Source organism: Bos taurus, chromosome 13 (assembly GCF_002263795.3).
Source record: "Bos taurus isolate L1 Dominette 01449 registration number 42190680 breed Hereford chromosome 13, ARS-UCD2.0, whole genome shotgun sequence".
NCBI classification, from domain to species: domain Eukaryota; kingdom Metazoa; phylum Chordata; class Mammalia; order Artiodactyla; family Bovidae; genus Bos; species Bos taurus.
Genome location: NC_037340.1, coordinates 76,926,045 through 76,946,666, shown reverse-complemented (window position 1 = coordinate 76,946,666; position 20,622 = coordinate 76,926,045). Strand labels below are relative to the sequence as shown.

Sequence of the window (20,622 nt, the reverse complement as noted above, 5' to 3'; positions counted from 1 at the left end):
ATTTTTTTTTTTTTAATTAACAAATTAAAAAAATTTTGGGATTTGAGATCTTCGTTCCCCAACCAGGGATCAAACCCACGTCCCCTGGAGTGGGGGTGTGGAGTCCTAATCACTGGGCTACCGGGAAAGTTCGTATAGTTTTGACTTTTGAGCCCTGCGAATGGTTATTATTTAGAAGTTAAGTTTTTAAACAAGAAAAATAATGGGAAAATGAATTGCAGTCCACGAGGGTCCCCTGGGGGATGACGCAGGTGTGAGCACAGATCCTTGGCGCAGGGCTTGTGTTGGGCTCTGCAGAGCCTGGCCGGGTAGGTGCTCCATAAAGATGTGTTGGCTGAATGGCTGGCCAAGTAGGTTTTTGCTTCTTTCCCGCCTGTGTCTAGGGCTGCGTTGGCGCTTGAACTCCTGACCTTCCTTTTGTGCTGCCTCCAGGGGACTGGCAGCGTGGAAGCTCACCTCTCCTTGTTTCTGTCTTCCAGGCATTCCTGCATCGCATCCGGCAGAATGCGGCAGACTCGGTGGAGAAGGGCCTGACGGAGGAGAACGTCAAGGTGAGGGTCCGGGGCCCCTGCTGTCCCTGCTGAGCAGAGCTGCCTTGTTCCCCCGGGTGATGCTCCGAGGGGGTGTGGGGGTGGGGGTGGGTTTGGTCCACCGGGTGATGCTCGGAGGGGGCGCCGGGGTGGGGGTGGGTGTGTCTACCCCGCGGGCAGCTGGCTCTGCCCTCCCCCACCCCGCTTGCTCCCTGTGGTCCCCAGAGGCCCCTGGGTCCCGTGAGCGGACCATGCTGGGGCTCTGTGAGGAGGGCTCGGCCTCAGGCCCCCACTCCCAGCTCAGGATTTTTCTCCCCTTGCTCAGTACAACCATCCTGTGTCCCAGCCTCCTTGCGCGGGGGCCCCTGGCTTGGTGCCAGTGGAAAATCCCTTCCCAAGCGCCCCTGGGAGCCTGGCACCTCCAGCTGCCCTCGTGGCAGCCCAGGCCCCTGCCCTGCACTGGGCGTTAAGTGCGAGGCAGAGTGGATGAGTAACTGGGTCCAGGCTTCATCTTGGCTGTGGCTCTGGGGAATTTCAGGAGGAAGTCAATAGGCCTTCTGTGTGCTCAGTAAGGGCCCCAGAGGTCCCCAGGCCTGGCTTTCCAGTGTGATCTCACTCTCTGAGAAGCCGCCTCCAGCCCTTTGGGGCTCTGGGGTCCTGGTGTCTGGAGAGATGGGGAGCTGGGGCAGGGTGGGAGTCAGCTGTGCCCAGCATGTACAGCTCATAAAGGGCTTGGTCACACTGGACATCCCTCTGCATACGTCCGAGGTTGATAGCCGCCTTGTACCTTGTACACTGATAATTCTGAGTTGAGTATTTTGGATGAGAAAGCTGAGACTCAGAGATGTAAAGAGACCTATGCAGGGTCAGTGCATGGCTGGTTCCTGGTAGGGCTGGCATTGAACCTTTTATGCATTCATTCAGAAAGCAAATATTTACTGAGTCCCTGCTGTTCATTAGTCTATTTATTACAGTCTGTTTATTTATTGGCTTCCCTGGTGGCTCAGTGGGTAAAGAATCTCCCTGCAAGGCAGGAGGCGCAGGAGACTCAGGTTCAATCTGTGGCTCCCTGGAGGAGGGAATGGCTACCCCCTCCTGTATTCTTGCTTGGAGAGTCCTATGGGCTGAGGAACCTGGCAGGCTACAGTCCACAGCATTGCAAAGAGGGCACGACTGGAATGACTGAGCACGTTTATTTATTACATCTTAACAGTATGCATTATAATTAAGAATTGTAATTTATTGCAGTTTGAAAAAATGACCTTTTTTATGAGGTATAATTCATATAAAGCAAAGGGTCCAATCCTGAGTGTAGCTCCTCAGTACATGCCTCCTCCGCAAAGACAAGCACTGACTTCTGGCTGCGTTGGTTGCCTTTGCCTTTTCTCTAACCGTGTATAAAAACGATCCCTTTGTGGAGCCTGGCATCTTTTGTTCACTGTCATGTCTGTGAGACTTGCCCTTGTTGTTTGGTGTAGCTGGGAGTCACTGCTGTTCATTGCTGCATAGTAATCCATAGTACGAATGCACCACTGTTGACTCATTCATTCTTCTTGCGGTGGCTATGTGTGCAATTTCCAGTTTTTGGCTGTGATGACTGTTCTCATCTGTCTTTGGGGGGACACAGGCTCTCATTTCTTTGGGGTGTATGCTCAGGAGACAGATAAACTTATTTTGAAATTCTGCAGCCGTTCCTTGACGTGAGTGTAAGAATAGGGTGTATCCTATGGGTCTTTAAACACATTCAACCATGTGAGCTGGACAGAACAAGAAAGAGAAGAATAACCCAACAGTGCGAGTGATTCTTCCAGCCACTTCATGTGAGCAGTGTCCCCCAGGATAAGGCCGAGGAGGAAGAGGGCCTCTGGCCCTCTGGGACTTCCGCTTTGACGCGTGGTCTCCTGCCCCTTGGCCCTCGCTGCCCACCCTCAGGCCTCTACAGACTGTCTGCTGCCTTTGCAGGGTGTATGGGGTTGGTCTTCATTCCTCAGGGCCTTGACTCCAGTAGCACCTTTTCAGAGCGGCTGTCCTTGGCCCTCTGTGTTTAAACGTGCAAACTCCTCCTCCTGCCCCACCCTGGGATTCCCTTCCTGATTTACTTTTGTCCTGAGGCTTCTTGTCTCCTGGAAAACTGGCGCACAGTAGGGGCTCAGTTAGTACTCCCTGAAGGAATGACTGTGGAAGAAACCCTGGAGGGAGCTGTAAGCCGCAGTGACTGGTGACCTGGGCTGCTAGCTGCTGCGGGTGGGAAGTGGGAGAAGAGGGACGTGGCGTTGTATTTATTGGGGTGCTCAAAAGGACCTTTATGTTCCTATAATATTTTGATTTTTGAACCCTGTGAATGTCTTCTTCAAAATTAAATGAAAAATGCACCTGTTTTTTTTAAAAAAAAAAAGGCAGAGAAAGGAATTTCACGGTTCAAACGGCCTAGAGTCAGTGGAAATTCTCCCTTAGTTGTTCTTAGAGGCCTTGTTGGTTCCCAGTTGGTGTTATTGCCAGGGGTCTCTGCTTCTGCCAGCGCAGAGCAGAGTGGCCTTTGCGTGTGTGTTACCTTACACAGATGGATCCATACTGGAATTCCAGGTGGCACCATGATGCCCCCTGCCCTGAGCCCCCACTTAACAGTATGCAATTAAGGATCATTCCAGGGCTCCAGATAACCTGCAGGTTCTTTTCACAGGCTCAGAGTATTTCAGAATATGGGATGTATTTAAATATAACCAGTCCAGCTGTTTAACTATTTCACAAGTCCCCTTCAATGCATGCTTAGCTTTCCTCCGGTCTTCTGCTACTGCAGGTAAAGCTGCCGTATATGGTCTTGGCCGTCCACCCAGTTCTCAACCTTGGTGCAGTGAACATGTTGGGCTGGCCCCCTTTGCCCTCAAGGGGGCTGTTCTGTGTCTGTCTCGTAGAATATTCAGCTGCATCCCTGACCTCTACCTTTCAGACACTAGGAGCGTCCTGATTTGTTACAGCTGAGTTCGTCACAATCGAAAATGCCCCCATACATTGGCAAATGTCCCCCAGGAGGCAAAACTGTCCCTGGTTGGAAATGACTGATCAAAAGGTTCAATTCTAACATACAGACTTGCCGGGCCAGACTGTGCATTTCAAACTTTATAGGTTCTTCTGGGGGAAACAAACACTCTTGTATGGTTTGTGAGGGTTTAAGCGGCATTTTGATCTTCCTTCCCTATAGTATTTTCTTTTATCACATCGTTTTAATTGGTGTCTGGAACTACCTTCACCATTTAAAAAAATCAGTCCTACGGTTGGACATAGCAGGCGTGTGTCTTAGACTGATGAATTCTCAGTACGTGATCTTCCGCACGCCGAGTGTGAAGTTCATGTCTGTCTGCTGCTTCACTGGACTGCATGACCTTGGGAAAGTTAATAATTTTCTCTGAGCCTCTGTTCTTCATCTGTGAACTAGGGATGAGAATCGTTCCTGCCTCATGGAGTTATACTGAGGATTAGATGCGATAAACGCATATGAACTTCTTAGCGCAGGATTAGGCGTTAGTCCGGCTTGGTGAATGTTGGCAGTACTTTTGTTATTACCATGATTTCTGTGAGCCCATTTCCCTGTGCCCTCCTCGCCTGCACTGGGGGGTTATGTACTTTTTAAGGCTTCATTTCGCTCTCCCTCTGAGCCTGGATTGATGCTGTCCCTGGGCCTCGTGTTCCCCTCGCAGATCCTGTTCTCAAACATCGAAGACATCCTGGAGGTTCATAAGGATTTCCTGGAGGCCTTGGAGTTTTGCTTGCATCCGGAGCCTCAGTCTCAGCACGAACTTGGGAATGTGTTCTTAAAATTCGTGAGTACAGTGCCCCAGCCCCTGTCGGAGCCTGTAGCTTTAGGGAATGGGCTTCTCCCTGGGTCCCCTTGACCGGTTTCACTTGCAGGCCTGTCTGGGTGATGGAGAGGCTGGTGGGCAGGCGGGCCCAACCTCTGTCCCTGCAACAGTGGGCGGAGTGTCGAACCCAGCGGACCAAGGGTCTTACTTGCTGGCTCCCCTCCCTTCGGTGTCACCTGGAGGTGGTCCCCCTTCCCTCAGAGCTCTTGGCTGAATGACTGCATTCTGGGGTTCCTGTGGCCTCCTGGCTTGGCGGGGCCCCGGGATGGACTTGGGTCAGACCCACCGGTGTTTGAGTCCCCGCTGGGCCACCCACTGGCCGGCGAGGGTGTCTGACCCCTGGGCGCCCACTGGGACTGCCGGACAGGGAGGCTGCGTCTCGTTGTCATGGCCACTGTCTTCCCAAGTCACTTAGAATTGGGGTGGGGGTGGCTGGAGGAAGACGGTGGGGCTTAGCCCGCAGGAGGCACCTGCTTTTCCACACCTGCTCGTCCTGTGCCGCCCAGGACCCTCCTCGCCAGGAGGAAACCCGCCCTGGACTCGTGGGCAGAGGCCTGGGCCAAACTCCTCTGTTCCCCTAGCCTCAGTTTCCTCCTCTGATTGACAGGTAGGGATAATGATGCCTCCTTGGGTCGATGGAAAGACTCAAAGAGGTAAAATGATCAAATGTGTAGCCTAGGGCAGCGGTTCTCAACCAGGGGATGATTTTGCCCCCAGGGGGATGTTTGGCCACATCTGGGTACACTTCTGGTTGTCCCAGCTCGGGGAGGGGAGCCATGCTACTGGCTTCTAGTACGGGGAGGCCAGCCATGCCACCAATTAGCCCATAACCCACAGGACGGTCCCCACAACAGAGGCTTATCCTGCCTCAAGTGTTAGCAGAAATGAGATGAGAGACTTTGGCCTGGAGCAGGGACTTAGTCCATGTTGGTGCTTACTTCCATTGTCACTGTCATCGTCGCTAACTCCCTTCTCCAGGGTGTCACATCCGGATGGTCCGAGACGAGGAGGGCAGAGCCGGGCTGCTCATGGGCGACGTTAGCCTCTGCAGGTTGTTTTAACCTGTCTGTGCCTCAATGTCCTCACCTGTAGAATGGGTATAAAACTAGACCTGACCCGTGATGTTGTTGAGGATCAGGTTTGTTAACATAAGGGAGGAGAGGGCTCAGAGCAGCACACCGGGAAGTGCTCACTAAATGCTGGATGTTAGCTGTCCACGTGGCCACCATTCCTCAGTGTTTGAAATTGGATGAACATGAGAGAGAGATGGGGCACAGGTGAGCCGGGTACTCAGGGAGGGCGAGCAGCAGGGCAGGGACGTGATCTGCTCTTGGGGCCGCTGCAAGGGAGAGGCCTGGAGGGGCGGGGGAGGCGGGGAGACCAGGAGGAGGTCATTGCACGTGTGAGACACTGGTGCCCTTGGGCAGGGTGGCGTCCATACGGGTGGTGAGAGGGGCAAGCGGCAGTACTGGTTCAAGACACATGTCTTTTACTTGTTTATTTATTTTTTTATTTTTTGGCTGCTCCTTGTGGCTTGCAAATCTTAGTTCCTTGACCAGGGATGGAACCCCGGCCTCAGCAGTGAAAGCACAGAATCCTAAACACTGGACTGCCAGGGAACTCCCCAGGACACGTATCCTGAATAGGAAAATAAAAAGGATGGGGGGCAGTCTTCCATTTAGGTTCAGAGGAAGGAGTGAACCCCCATTGCTTCGGAGCCAGACTGCTTCGGTTTGATTCCCTGTTCTACTGAAAAGCTGAGTGGCTTTGGGCAAGTCACTTCACCTCTCTGGGCCGCAATCTCTGACTCTGTAAAACGGGGGTGATGATAGTACCTGCCGTGGGGTACCGTCATGAGGGTGAAATGAGTTAATTTGAGTGAAGCACTGAAATCTGGACTGGTGTGAGTGTCAGCTGTGGGTGTTATCCCAGCTGAGGGACCAGGGAAGGCTTCCAGGAGGCAGTGGCATTGTTGGGAAGGCCTCTGAAGGGATGGCATCTGAGCTGGAAGTGGAACAGTCCATACTTGAGCTGAGGGCGGGGAAGGGATCCTCAAGGTGCATTATCCAGCTTGCCACTAACCCCAGGCTCCCTGGGTCCCCCGACTTCTCTGCCTGAGCTGCAGAGGCATGGTAAGCAGGTTTAACGGACCAGCCAGCGAGGTCTCTGGATCGTGAGTCCCCACCGGGGCTCATTTGCTCAGAGATGTGGGGATGGCTGGAGGAAGGAAGGTGGGGAGTTTGGAGCCCAGGATGCAGCCCTCTCCGTGCCCTCCCGTGCGCACCCTGCAGCCCTCGTCGCGTGGCCTCAGCGAACTGGACGATCGTGGCGGCAGTGTTTATCCTCAGAACCCTGACGTGTTGGCAGTGGATGTTCAGGCCTTTGTGGGGAGCCAAACACACTTATTTACGAGGGAAATTTGCATCATTACTGGGTTTGGAAAGTGAGTGTCTCTCACTATTAAAAATAAATGCAGTAGAAGCCAAGCTGTGTTACGGCATTCCTTCCAGAAACTTCTGCCCACCTGCGACTCTGAGCTGATGCCTGCTCAGGTGAACAGTTGGAGAAGGAAATGGCAACCCACTCCAGTGTTCTTGCCTGGAGAATCCCAGGGACAGAGGAGCCTGATGGGCTGCCGTCTATGGGTTGCATAAAGTCGGACACGACTGAAGAGACTTAGCAGTAGCAGCAACAGCAGCAGCAGCAGGTGAACAGCATCAGGCTGGCTTTGGTGCCCCACAGCTTGCTGAGACCCTCCCTTGAAGTTACTGAAACAGCTGAAAGCGGAGTCTGCTTTCTCAGTGGGTGATTCGGAGTTTTTAACTTAAACTCATCCTTTTCATTAAAATATTGCCGTCGTCACCCCGCGTCCCCCATGCTCGCAGAGGATGCCGCTGAATTCTTTTAAAAGGGGCCACTGCTGTAGGTTGGGTTTCCGGAAGCCCGAGGCCTGTGTGCAGGGGGCCTTGTTGGAAGCAGTTCAAGAAGAAGGTTGCAGTCTCCACTCGGCCTGACCCCATCCAGGGTTGGGGGAATGCTGGAACTGGGGGTGCCTCTTCCTTCAGGTCACCCCAAATTGCCATGAGGGAATGGGGCTTCTGCACCCCTGTTGGATGGGGGCCGTCCTGGGGAGTGGGTGGACAGCCTCAGGCAGGCCAGGTGGTTGTCAGACTGAGGATGGTCCTCAGGGAGGGATGTACGGATGGGGCACGCCTACCACCGCATCCCTGAGGACCCCAAAGGGAGGGAACACCCAGGCCAGCAGGACCGCACAAGGATGGTAGGTGGTGATTGGGAACAGAGCTCTGCGGTCAAGGAAGGGGCATCTCAGACCCCATGAAGGGCCCTGGCTTACAGACCAGCCCACCCCTGCCGCCCAGTCAGTGGATGGCGGGGAACTCCATCACCCCCTCACCCCAGGCCCAACCCCCAGCTACTGAGATGATCACAAACTAGCATTCAGTCAACTTTCTCTGTCCCAGGTGTTGTTCTGAGTGCTTTATGTATATTAATTCATTACAACATCACAACAACCTTTAACCGTGGGTGCTATTATTATACCCACTTTACAGGTGCAGAAACTGAGGCCCAGAGAGGCTTAAGTCAGTGTGCAAGCTTACCCAGCCAGTAAGTGTTGGAGCTGGGATTTGAGCCAGTTGTCTGATTCTGAGTCTTGTGTTTTTCACCGTTCTACATGATAAAGTCTCTTAATAGTATCATTAAGCACCTACTGTGCGCCAGCCACTGTTCTTGGCCCTGAAGTTGGTGCCCTAAATAAGACAGACTTGCCTTTTGCTGCCATGAGGCTCTTAGGCCGAAGACGTGGAGGGTCCTTCAGTTGAGAGAGGATGTCACTGCAGACAGGGATGTGGATTTGTGAAGAATACACGATGCCTTGTGTGAGGAGTAACTCTCCTTGAGGTTGTATGAAAGTTGGCAGTCAGGAATAGGGTTGCTAGATTGGGCAAATGAAAACACCTTAGGAGGGGTGAGATAAATTTGGATTTCAGGTAAACAGCAGATTATATTTTAATGTAAGTATGCTTCATATGGGCTTCCCAGGTAGCTCGGTGGTGAAGAATCTGCCTGCTAATGCAGGAGATGTGGCTTTGATCCCTGGGTTGGGAAGATCCCCTGGAGAAGGAAATGGCAACCCAAGCCAGTATCCTTGCCTGGAAAATCCCATGGACAGAGGAGCCTGGGGGGCTACAGTCCATGGGGTTGCAAAGAGTTGCACACGACTGAGCAACTGAGCACGCATGCAGCACGTGTCTCATACAGTGTTTGGTACATACTTATCCTAGAACAGATTCATGGTTTATCTGAGGGCACTCAGCTCAGTGTCTTGTGTTTTATCTGGCCATCCTGGTCAGGGAAGGCCTCTGTGAGGTGCTGAATATCACAGTCCTCTTCCCACCAGAGGTGTCTGCATGGCCGGCTCCTTCCCTTCTCCGAGTCTCAGTCTTTGTGAGTGTGAAGTGTGGTTGGGAGCAGATGGTCTCCGTGCAGCTAGTAACCCCCCTCCCCACCCCCGGGCACTGTGGACAGCAGCCACCGCTGCTGACGACCCTTGAGCCCTCCCTGGGGGCTCGACCCTCTCCCCCAGCTGTCTCCAATGGGCAGCCGTCCCCTTCTCTTCCTTCACAGCCCAAACCCCCAGCCACGTGCTCCCCACCTCCCACATCTGTGTGTCCACAACTGTGTGTCCGTTTCCTCCTGGCCAAACAATCCAAGCCCCATGTGGGGCCCCTAGGAGGAAACGGAACGCTTGGCCTCTTCATTGTCAAAGGCAGCATTTGCACATTTGTTGCGTCTTGAGCCTGAGATGCAGCTGGGATTGGGCTCCGTAAACGGAGATGGGAGTGATGAAACTCGGCATGGTTTTGAAGAGGGGATGTTGTCAGTTGCTAAATTTAACTTCTCCGAGCCTCAAACCTTGGTCCCCTGCCCTTTTCAGTATGGAAGGAGAGGATGAGAGTGTGTCAGAGAAGGGGCTCAGGGAATGAGGAATGATGAACCCATGGAGATCTTCCCACTTACTCCCCTTTCATGCATCCATGGCAGACATCACTAATCAATAACAGCATTCTCCAGGGGGCTCCAGAGTTCTTCTCACTAGTGTTGCAGCCAGCATTCCTTATTGATTGGGGTTGGCATGTGAAGATGAACAGATCTGGGCTGTGCTTTTTGGTCCAGGCCCTTCACGGTGCAGATAGAGATGAACAGGGAGACTGTGTCATCTCACCAGGCTTGGATCCATTTTTAAATTTTCTTCCCCTTTTAGAATGTGCGTATATTAGGACTGTCTTCACTGCAAGTGACGAAAACAACAACGAAAGGACTTAATTGGCTTATACAAATGACATAGTCAGTGTCGGTTGACATCAGGTATAGCTGGATCCAGGATCCCATGTGATGTTTTCAGAACGTGGTGTTTATCTTTAGGCTCTGCTTTCCTCTGTTTTGCTTTTATTTCTTGGAGTGGTGGCAGAGATGGTCCTCGGCACTTTCAGGGTGACAGTCTGCTCACTTAGAAACAAAAGTTCAAAGGCAGCTTCTCTTCGCAATAATTCCAACGTGAGTCCTTGAGGGCTCTCCGGGACTTGGGTCATGTGACCACTGCTGCCAGGACTGGGAGCTGTTTGACTGATTTGGCCTGGGCCACGTGCTCACCCCTGGTGCCTGGGGGTGCAGTCGAGTCAGTGGGGTCAGAGTGTAGGAGGCAGGTGCCCGGGGGAAACACTGGGGCCTGAGACCAGAGCCAGGGGCCCTGGGTGCTGGGTGGGTGAGACAACATGCGGGCTGACCATGAGCTGAGGCTGTGCTGTGGTGGACTAGAAGCAGAGTGAGGCTGGGGTGAGGGTCCTGGCCACTACACAGCTCCCCCGGCTGTGCCCTCACTTCATTCATCAAGTAGTCATCTCTTCTCCGTCTGGGACTTCCGTCCTCCCTGGCATCGCAGCCGTGACCTCAGCAGGGGCAAACCCTGCCTCCAAGGAGATCCTAGTCCAGGGGGTGGTTGTGGGGAGATGGACAGTGCCAAAATGAGACAGCAGACCTGCTGGCGGGCAGGAGTCCCCATATTTCACACAATCCGCCTGGTGCCTTCCTTGGCGCCCCACCCCAGACCTACGAGTCCACTTCACTGTCTTCCTCCTGACTCTGCCTGTCTCTTTTCTGCCATCAAAACCTGCCCATCCACTGCCCCGCCTGTCATAGTATAGATGGGTTCACTAATGGGATAGTGAATTTGCAGAAATAATAGCAATAGTCATCATAGCAGCGTCAACAACAGCAATGATAGTGGTGGTTGATAGTCAAGGAGCCCTTACTGGACACTCTTTTACACATTAACTATAAATTCACCTGATGACCCTCACAACAACCTTATTACCGGGAGGTCATCACTGTCGATAATTTATAGGCACGAATGCAGAGGCTCTGAAATTTTACGAGGTCACAGAGCTGGGAAGCTGGGCTGTGAACCTGGGTGGTCTGGTTGTAGAACCTGGGCTTGCCCTTGGAGGCCGATGCTGGTGGTGGCCACCAAGGCTTCGCTGTCGTGCCTTGGGGCTGTACTAATAGCAGAGCCTGTAGGCTCTTGGCTGTAGAGCTGGACATCAGTATGGGGGTTTAGAGAGGTTGAATCCGGTTCTGCCGCTTCCCTAGGGGTGAGGCCCTGGAAACCAGCCTTTCCTTGGTTTCCCATATGTGAGGCGTTGAATACAGTCGTCCGCGTGTCAGGGGATTGTGAGATGCGAGTGAGTCTGCCCGCATTCCGGGAGAGCGTAGGGTGGCCGGTCCTGACCCCTCAATCAGCTCAGATGGTGCACACGGAGCCCCAGAGGGAGCTTACTGATTCCGAAACCTCCGCCCACTGGCAGGATGACTGGGGCTTATTTAGAAACAAGACGAGTTGCTTACCTTGCAGACCCACCTCTTCCTTCCTAAGCTTCTTGGGGTCTCCCAGCCACCCCCCAGCCCGAGGTCAAGACCCGTCAGCCCTTCCTGTCCTGTGGCCTTCCCCAGGACATCCTTGTTTGGGGTTTGGCGGGATGGGAGGAGGTATTCTTTAAGCCTTTGGGAACTGACTGCTCGGTGGAGAGCTTCCTGCGAAGACGGCTCCTGGCCGCTCCAGTCCCAGAAACCCTGACTGATGGTTACAGACCTGCTGACCCACAGGTGACCTCTAGCCTGTAAAGAACCTAGCTCTGGGCTCAGGGACTTCTGGAGGTCAAGAGAGCTATCCCCCGTCTCAGCAATGCCACTGCTGCATGGCAGCAACCAGAGATCTACGTGTTCTCCCAAATTCCTGAGTCTTATATAGACTCTTGTGGTTCATATACATAGGGCATTGTGCATAGCAGGTGTGTGAGTTCATTCATTAAGTGTTCACTGCGGGCCTACTGTGTGCCAGACACTGTGCTGGTACCTGGGGACCTCTCAGTGAACTAGAGGATGTGGTCACTGCCTTCAGGGAGCCGATGGTCAAGTGGGAGAGGACAGATGATGAACAGATAATTCTCAGGTGGGAATGCTACAAAGAAAAGAAAGATGGCCATGGAGGAGTGATAGAGAACACTTGGGTGGCCACTTTAGCCAGGATGGTCCAGGTATCATTTGAGGAGGTGGCATTTGACTTGCGACCCCAATGGTGCAGAGTCGCCAGGCTTTGGGCAAGAGTGTTCCAGGCAGAAAGAAGACAAGCGCAAAGGCTGAGAGGTAGAAACAGGCTTGGCAAATCTAAGGAGCAGATAGCCGGCCAGTGAGAAAGGCAGGGTCACATTGGCTGACCCTTGAAGGCTATAGTGAAGTGTTGGGTTTCATTCCTAGTGTAACAGGACACCACTGCAGGGTTTTAAGCCCTGGTGTGGTACAATCTGATTTGCGTTTTGATTGTAAAGACATTTATTGAGCACTCACTGTATGGTGAAACCGTACCTTTTAAATCATTTAACAGAACACCATGAGCTAGGGACTGTAATTAATTCCACCTTAACAGATGAGGAAACCAAGGCACAGAGAGGTCAGCTAGCTTGCCCCAGTTCACAGCTGGAAATACAGAGCCAGGGTGCAAGTCCAGTCTGCCTGGCTTGAGCCCGTATCCTTGACTCTGGGCCATGCTGCTGCCTGGGAGGTCGCTGGGTGCAGAACTGGGGCGAGAGTGGAGGTGGGAGGTCAGTGGGAGCTCCTTCAGCTGAAACCCCGCCTGCTGGGTATCTCTCAGGGTCTGGAGTTGTCCTTTCGTCCCAGGCCCCGCACATCTCCGAGCATCTGCCTTCCTGCTGTGAGCTGTTCCCCACAGGCTCTGTCCTTGTCTTGCAGAAGGACAAGTTCTGCGTGTATGAGGAGTACTGCAGCAACCACGAGAAGGCCCTGCGGCTGCTTGTGGAGCTGAACAAGATCCCCGCCGTGCGCGCTTTCCTTCTGGTAAGTCAGTCGCAGCCCCAGCGCCCCGTCCTCTCTGCCTCAGCCCTGCAGGTCCACACAGACCCACGCCGCCTGACCCCTCCTCGGCCAGGGCGGTCTGGGTGCAGCAGGGACCTTCTCTGTGAAGGCCTAATGGTGACTCACTTTCGCCTTTGTGGGTCTTACAGCCTCTGTCGCAACAACTCTACCCTGCTACTATAGTGTGAGAGCAGCCATAAGTCATATGAAGAAATGAGCTGTGTTCCAACCAAACTTTATTTATCAAGAGAGATATGGGGGACTGGGTTGGCCGTAGGGCCAAATTGACCAATTCCTGGTCTAAAGTAATGATCCTGATAAAACTGATAACAATAGTAGTAGTAATTATATTATTGTGTGTGTGTGTTAGTTGCTAAGTCATGTCCAACTCTTCGTGACCCTATGGACTGTAGCCTGCCTGTCTCCTCTGTCCATGGGATTCCACCGGCGAGAATACTTCAGTGGGCTGCCATTTCCTTCTTCAGGGGATCTTCCCGACCCAGGGGTCGAACCCAGGTCTCCTGCATTGCAGGCAGATTCTTTACCATCTGAGCTATCAGGAAAGCCCCAATTGGATTATTAGGATTATTCACTGTAAGTGGAAGAAAATCTCGTTAAAATTGGCTTACGGAAAAAAAATGACTAGTTCACTCCTCTGGAAGTTTAAGACCTAAGAGGGCTGCAGGTACAGCAGAGTCTGGGTGTTGCAGTGACACCCCCAGCAGTGTCTCTGGATTCTGCTTTTCTCACCTTGGTCCGTTGCCAGGCAGGCTCTCCTCATGAGGTGGCAACGTGGCCTCCAGCAGCTCCGTGCCAGTACCTCTCATAGCCGAGCAACTCCAGGATGAAGAGGGCTCAGTCGTGTCCAACTCTTTGCGACCCCATGGACTGTAGCCCGCCAGAGCGGATCCTCTGTCCATGGGGATTCTCCAAGCAAGAATACTGGAGTGGGTTGCCACCAGGGAAGCCCAGGAATACTGGAGTGGGTAGCCTAGCCCTTCTTCAGGGGATCTTCCCAACCCAGGAATTGAACCGGGGTCTCCTGCATTGACGGTAGACTCTTTACCAACTGAGCTATCAGGGAAACCCAAAAGAGGGCTCCTCTTCTAATAGTACCTGCAAAAATCCTGGGTCTGTTGGACCCAGGTCTCATTGGCTCAGCTTGGCTCCAGACCAAATCCCTGAACCAACTGCTGTAGACAGGGATGGGCTGGTGCTCAGATTGGTCACATTTGGACCTGGAGAGTAGGAACAACTCTACTCACACTGCAGGCCCTAAGGATGGGGTGCATCCCTAAAGGACAGTTGGCTTCCACTATAGACAGCAATGATGGTCTTCCCAATAATTGGACAATTCACTTGTGTATAAAACAAGTTCTCATGTATCTCCTTGGAGCTTTGTGAAAAGTGAAAGTGTTAGTGGCTTAGTTGTATCAGATTCTTTGTGACCCCATGGACTGTAGCCTGTCAGACTCCTGGTCTGTGGAATTCTCCAGGCAAGACTACTGGAGTGGGTAGCCATTCCCTTCTTCAGGGGATCTTCCTGACCCGGGGATCGAACCCAGGTCTCCTGTGTTGCAGGTGGATTCTTTACCATCTGAGTCACCAGGGAAGCCGCCTTGGAAATTTACCAGCCACTATCTGTTGTGTATGAGTTGAGAGATACATTTGCTTGCCTTGCAGACATCCTAAATCGTGCTTTAAACAAGGTAGTGGTGGTGGTTTAGTCTCTCAGTCGTGTCCGACTCTTGCCACCCCATGGACTGTAGCCCACCAGGATTCTCTGTACATGGGATTCTCCAGGCAAGAATACTAGAGTGGGTTGCCATTTCCTTCTCCAGGGGATCTTCCCAACCCAGGAACTGAACCCAGGTCTCCTCCATTGCAGGCAGATTCTTTACCAACTGAGCTACAAGGGAAGCTCCTTTAAACAAGGTAGACATTGTATTTCCCTCCTGTGTTAACAGTGTGGAAATAGACAATTAAAGGGGCCCCAGTGTCATGGGTCAGTGTCCCAGTGTATGCCCACATCATTGATATGGTCTAAGATGACATCACACCACTTCCACACTCCAGGTAGTAAGATGCAGGACGGATGGGAAGAAGGGCTGGCCCCTCCCCTCCTATGGGCACCATAGGAAGCTGCACACAGCTCTTCTCACATCCCATTGGCCAGAACTTAGTCACATGGCCACACCTAGCTGCAAGGGAGGCTGGGAAATCTAAGTTTTGTTCTGGGCAGCCCTGTGCCTAGCTGAAAGTTGCTTTGCTATGGAAGAAGAATTCATTCAGAGACACTGCCTAGACTTTGCTGCAAGTCTTTTTGATGACTCCAAAATATTAAGTGACTTTCTGAGAGTACACACTTGAAAAATGATTGTGCTTCTCATGGGTTCGGCTCTTTATTTTTTGACTCTGAATTCCCTGCTCATTCAGTCACAGGCCACCCCAGCCCCCACCAAGCCCCCATACTATTTTATTGCCTGAAAGCACACACGAGATTCAGCACACAAGAGTAGAACAGTCAGCTGAGCTGGCATAAAGCGTCTTAACCACGTGCCCAGAGCGCTGAACTATGTAATACAATTCTTAATTGCACTTTGCCCTAGTCCACAGTCTCCAACAATGTATTTCCAGGCTTTGAGTCATGACGTATGTTTCCTTCACTAGTGAGTTGGTGTTGCTTGGCCCAGTTCCAGTGAGCATCTGAGGCAGGACAGATTGGTCAACTGATTTCCGCTTTTGTCCCAAGCATCTTAAGCGTTCAGGACCGATGATGCTTTTTGTTGCTGGTATCTGCATCTTTCCATTTCCACTTCTCCACTCATATTCAGAAGCGACTGGGCACAAAGCAAAGTCAAGCCAGGTCGTGTAAGGTCACACATGTGGCTATGTTTCTGTGATTGGCCCAAAACTCAGTAGTGGTCCAGTTGCCTGGGCTCTGGACTCCCCAAGTCCCACCTTCTGGGCTTAGCTCTGTCTTGAGAAGCAGGAAGATGCCAGGAAGTTGTTTGCAGGGTGTTGGGACAAAAGGGCCTCCCTTCTTTTCCCCTTCCTGTCTCTCCTGCAGTCTTCCTGGTGGCTGGGCTGCCCTTTTCCTAGCACAGCTGGCCGGGCCGGGTTGGGTAGGGGGAGGAGGTGTGGGGTGCCAGGACACACGCCATCTGTTTCCCTCCTTGCTGGCATCTCCCAGCTTCTGGCCACCTGCAGAAGAGCCGTCTCGAGCCTATTATGGGATGTTCAGGCACTGGGAGCAGACACCATCTGCTTTCCATTCATGGTGTGCTGTGCACTAGCGGAGAAATGGGGCGGGGAGTTCATCTTTCTGTGCCTCAGTTTCTTGTCTGTAAAATGGGGATAATGGATTCACTTATTCATTCACCAGTTTCATTTTGAGTTGCCTGACATGTGGTCGGGATCATTCTAAGTCCTGGGGATACAACAGTAAACCAAGGCAAGAAGAGTCCCTGCCTCATGGAATGGCCATCCTCATAGGGGAGATTTCCATGGTATGTCATGTGGCATTAAATCCTCTGCAGGGAATAAAGTAAGTTAAGGACGACAGGATGTTTTTGGGTGGCGGCTGCTATTTTAGATGGTTCTTTGGATAAACAGCATCTTAGGTGACATTTAAGCAGAGACCTGGATAGAGTTAAGAGTGAAAGACAAGTGGTATCTTGAGGGAAAGTATTCTCAATCTGAGGCAGGACAGATTGGTCAACTGATTCCCGCTTTTGTCCCAAGCATCTTAAGCGTTCAGGACCGATGATGCTTTTTGTTGCTGGTATCTGCATCTTTCTGTTTCCACTTCTCCACTGCAATGGTCAAGGTCCTGAGGCCCGTGTGTGTTTGAGGAATAGCAAGAAGGGCACGGTTGGCTGCACTGGAGAGTTTGAGAGGAAAAGGAGAAGGAAGCGGGGGTAGGAGAAAGATTGAAAGAGACCAGATAATGAAGGAACATCTAGACAATGGGACGAATCTGAGATTTTTAGAAAGCTTTTTTTATTGCCATGTAGCATACGTGCAGTGAATGTACGTACTCAAAGCATAACGAATTCTCCCACATGTGTGCTCCCGTGGAGCCACCCCCGAGATCAAGATTTAGAACCCTTCCGTCACTCCAGAAAGCGCCCTCCTCTATCCGCTTTCCCAGTCATGCCCCTTTGTGCAGCCAGAGGTAACCTCTGTGCCAGGCTCTCTCAAGAAAGGTTAGTTTTGCCTGTTCTAGAATGTTCCACGAATGGAGTCACAAGGAGGCTTTTGTGTCTGCCTTCTTTCGCTCCGCAGAACGTCTGTGACATTCGTCCAGGTTGGAGCATGTGGCAGTACTTTCAATAGAATATTCAATTTTAGTCTGAGTGGGATGCAAACCATGGGATGGCTTTGAGCAGAGGAATGACGTGCACTCATCTGCATTTTGAACAGCTCTCCTTGGCCCTGTGATGGTGGAGCTAGGAGGAGACCAGGCTGGGGGCTTGCGTGGGTTTCCCAGGGCTGCTGTTACAATGATCACAAGCTGGGTGGCTTAAAAAACAAAATGATTCTCTCACACTTCTGCAGCCCGAAGTCTCAAATCACGGTGTCAGCAGGGCTCTGCTCCGTTCGAAGGCCTCCGGGAAGGACCTCGCCTTTGCTCTTCTAGCTTCTGGTGGCCTCACATGTTTCTGCCTTGTGAACCAGACCTTCAGTCTCTGGCTCCCTCTTCACTTGGCTGCTGTCTCTGTGTCCTGTCCTCTTCTTTTAAGGGCACGGAGCTAGTTGATTTCAGGCCCACCCTAATCCAGAATGAGAATGACCTCATCTTTATTTAACTAATTATATCTGTGAAGACCTTATTTCAAAAGAAGTTCACATTTTGAGATTCCAGGTGGGCAGGGCACTTGGGGGGACATGATTCAACCCCCTTCGAGGGCCGCTGCAACATCCAGGCAAGAGATGACAGTGGGGAAGATGGAGTGGTAGTGGTTTGAGGGCTCCGTCACCCAGTCATATCCGACTTTGTGACCCTATGGACTGTAGCCTGCCAGGCTCCTCTGTCTGTGGAATATTCCAGGCAAGAATACTGGAGTGGGTTGCCATTTCCATCTCCAGGGAATCCTCCCTACCCAGGGATTGAACCCACATCTCCTGCGTCTCCAGCATTGGCAGGCAGATTCTTCACTACTAAGCCACCTGGGAAGCCCATATTATACATTAATACACTATATATCACCAAGATATATAAGTAATATTGGCCATCAGGAAGTTTTAACGCTCTTTAAAAAAAACTTTGAGTTTGAGAGGTAGTTGGATTCGTGTAGAGTCTGATTGTCCAGCTGACAGCACTTGCTGTGTGCTTGGCATTGGTGTATTAATGAACAAGAGGAATCAAAGATGACTCCTGGGTTTGGAGCCCAAACAGCTGGAAGAGTGGAGATATGATTTCCTGAAATGGTGAAGGCTGGGTAGGAGCCAGGATGAGAGGTAAAGAGAAAAGAATTTCCTTTTGGATGTATATGAGGTTTTACGATGCCTGTTAGATTTCCAGGTGGGAATTTGGGCCAGAATCAGAGATTTGAGTCTGGGGTGTAGGGAACCGAGGGGCCAGGCTGGAGATAGAAAGCTGAGTGTTTCTTCATAAAGGATGGTTAAAGAGGTGAGAGTGATGGGTCTGGATGAGGTAAGGTGGGGATAAGCGTGGGTGGAAGGGAGGACCCAGGACCACGCCAGGCATGGCTGCCATTAGAAGGCTGGGAAGCGGGCGAGGATGACACGTTACCTGGGTCAGTTCTGTGGATTAGGATGGTTTAAAGAGAGGATTCTCAAAAGTTCTTCCCATACTGCCCGGGGCATAATCTTATTAGAATAGTGAATAGCTCTGTGTGTGCTTGCTGTTTTTTTAATTTTTATGAAAATAAAGTGAAACAATAATCTAGGATGTTTGGGGTGAAGAGGAGGTGGTGGCTGTGACAGTCCTGTGAAAACTTCTTGATCCTGAACAAAGAGCCAGGCCTTTCTCCCGCCAAGCCCTGGGGGCGTCTGGAAAGCAGCCCCCACTCCCAGTCTCCCTCTCTCTGCCCAGAGCTGACATCACCAGGGCAGCCTGTGGGGAGCGCTGGCTCGGAGGACAAAGGCCCGAGTGTGAACGGTGTGGGGCCTGGCATATCCCAGCTGCTGCAGCCCCGATCCCCTGTCTGTGCCAGGCGTAGATGTGGGGCTGGGAGCCATGCGGCTTCCTGCCAGAGCCGGGCCCTAGGGTCCCTGCGACTCTGCTTCTCCAAGGAGAGTGTCTGCAAAGGTCCCCGAGAGGCAGTGGACACAGGTCTGAGACTTGGGCCAGTGCTTCCGGCTCTTGAGTGCCAGTTTGGCCATCTGGAATGGGGATCTGGTTCATTCTAGGGCTGTGAGCATAAACTTTACTTGTGGGTGAAGCTAAGGCGCAGAACCTTAAGCATGGTAAGCGCATGGTAAACGTTCTCTAGTCTTATTCGCCCTTGACTGTAAGCAGGGAATTTGTCTGCTTTCTTGAGCAGTTCCCCAGTGCTTGAACCGTGTCCAGCGAATAGTAAGTACACATTGTGTATTTGTAGAATGAATGAATGCTTGATAGGATGGGAGTCCCTTTTCCCAGGAGTCCAGTTCCATTTCCAGGCTGCTAGCACACTGTTGAGGAGGAAGGCTGAGGCCCCTTCATTGCTGGATGTGCTGGCAGTTTGTTCATTCACTCATTCGTTCATTCATTCATTCACTGGGCCATGGTGAGCCCTAGCGACTGGACTAGGAACTGTGACTTGGCCAGGGACAGCCCCTCATTAGGGACGGTGAGGGGTGTGGTGAGAGACCGTAGCAGACATGTGACTTGGTGCGTTTCTTTCCCATGTGTGGCTTTCTGCTTTCGTACCTGTAGATTCTCTGTAAAGAATGTCTGGTTTTGTTTTGTGTGTCATTCGAAGCTTTATATAAATGAGTTCACACCATACATACTCTTTTGTTTCCTTTTTTTGCTGAAGAGCGTGTTTTTGAGGTTCATCCTTATTGCTATAGAGAGTTTAGTTCTCCCATTTCCACGAGTGCGTAGTGTACCATTGTAGAAAGCTGCAGACATTTTTCAGGTTGCTTTCCACTGTTTGCCATTACAAACAAGGCAGTTTTGAGCGTCCATGTTCCTGTGTCCTGGTGCGTGTGTGTGAGTTTCTGTAGATCAGGGGTTGGCGGACTTTTCTGTAAAAGGCCAGAGAGTAAATATTTTGGGTTTAGCAATTATAAGGTCTCTGTTACAGTTACTCAGCTCTGCCATTATAGCTCGGATGCAGTCATGGACAGTATGCAAACAAATGAGTATGGCTATGTTCCAATAAAAAATGTAATTGCCAAAACAGGATTTGGCCCCTGGGCTGTCATTTGTCAACTTCTGATCTAGGGTTTGTGCTGGACTGTAGACCTTACAAATTTCTTCCTGTTCTCGGTGTTCTTAAGTTGCTTCCAAAGTGTTGCATATAGCTCCGTTTTGCAAGTGGTTCCCACGATTATTTGAGGGTGACCAGACTCCTTGGCTGTCCTTGGCGAGTTCTGACGAAGGTCTCCTGTCCCTTTGCAGAGCTGCATGCTTCTCGGAGGCCGGAAGACCACGGACATCCCTCTGGAGGGCTACCTGTTGTCTCCTATTCAGAGGATCTGCAAATACCCCCTCCTCCTCAAGGTGAGTTGTTCCCCCTATTCCTTCTGCTGATTTAAAAAAAAAAAAATTCTACTGGAGTATAGTTGCTTTACAATGTAGTGTCTTTCCCTGATTTTGAACCGACAGAAAA

General features: G+C 51.6%; 1 protein-coding gene across 2 annotated transcripts in view; it reads left to right on the top strand.

The window, feature by feature from the left end:
• The window catches only part of PREX1 (phosphatidylinositol-3,4,5-trisphosphate dependent Rac exchange factor 1), a 181,152-nt gene that overhangs the window by 75,099 nt on the left and 85,431 nt on the right, over window positions 1-20,622 (top strand). The window contains exons 2-5 of one of the 2 annotated variants that reach the window (XM_025001303.2): window positions 480-551; window positions 4,226-4,348; window positions 12,713-12,817; window positions 20,412-20,513. In XM_025001303.2, the coding sequence (XP_024857071.1) occupies window positions 480-551; window positions 4,226-4,348; window positions 12,713-12,817; window positions 20,412-20,513 (402 nt within the window). The remainder of the gene's footprint in view (window positions 1-479; window positions 552-4,225; window positions 4,349-12,712; window positions 12,818-20,411; window positions 20,514-20,622) is intronic. The other variant, XM_025001304.2, reaches the window with a different exon arrangement.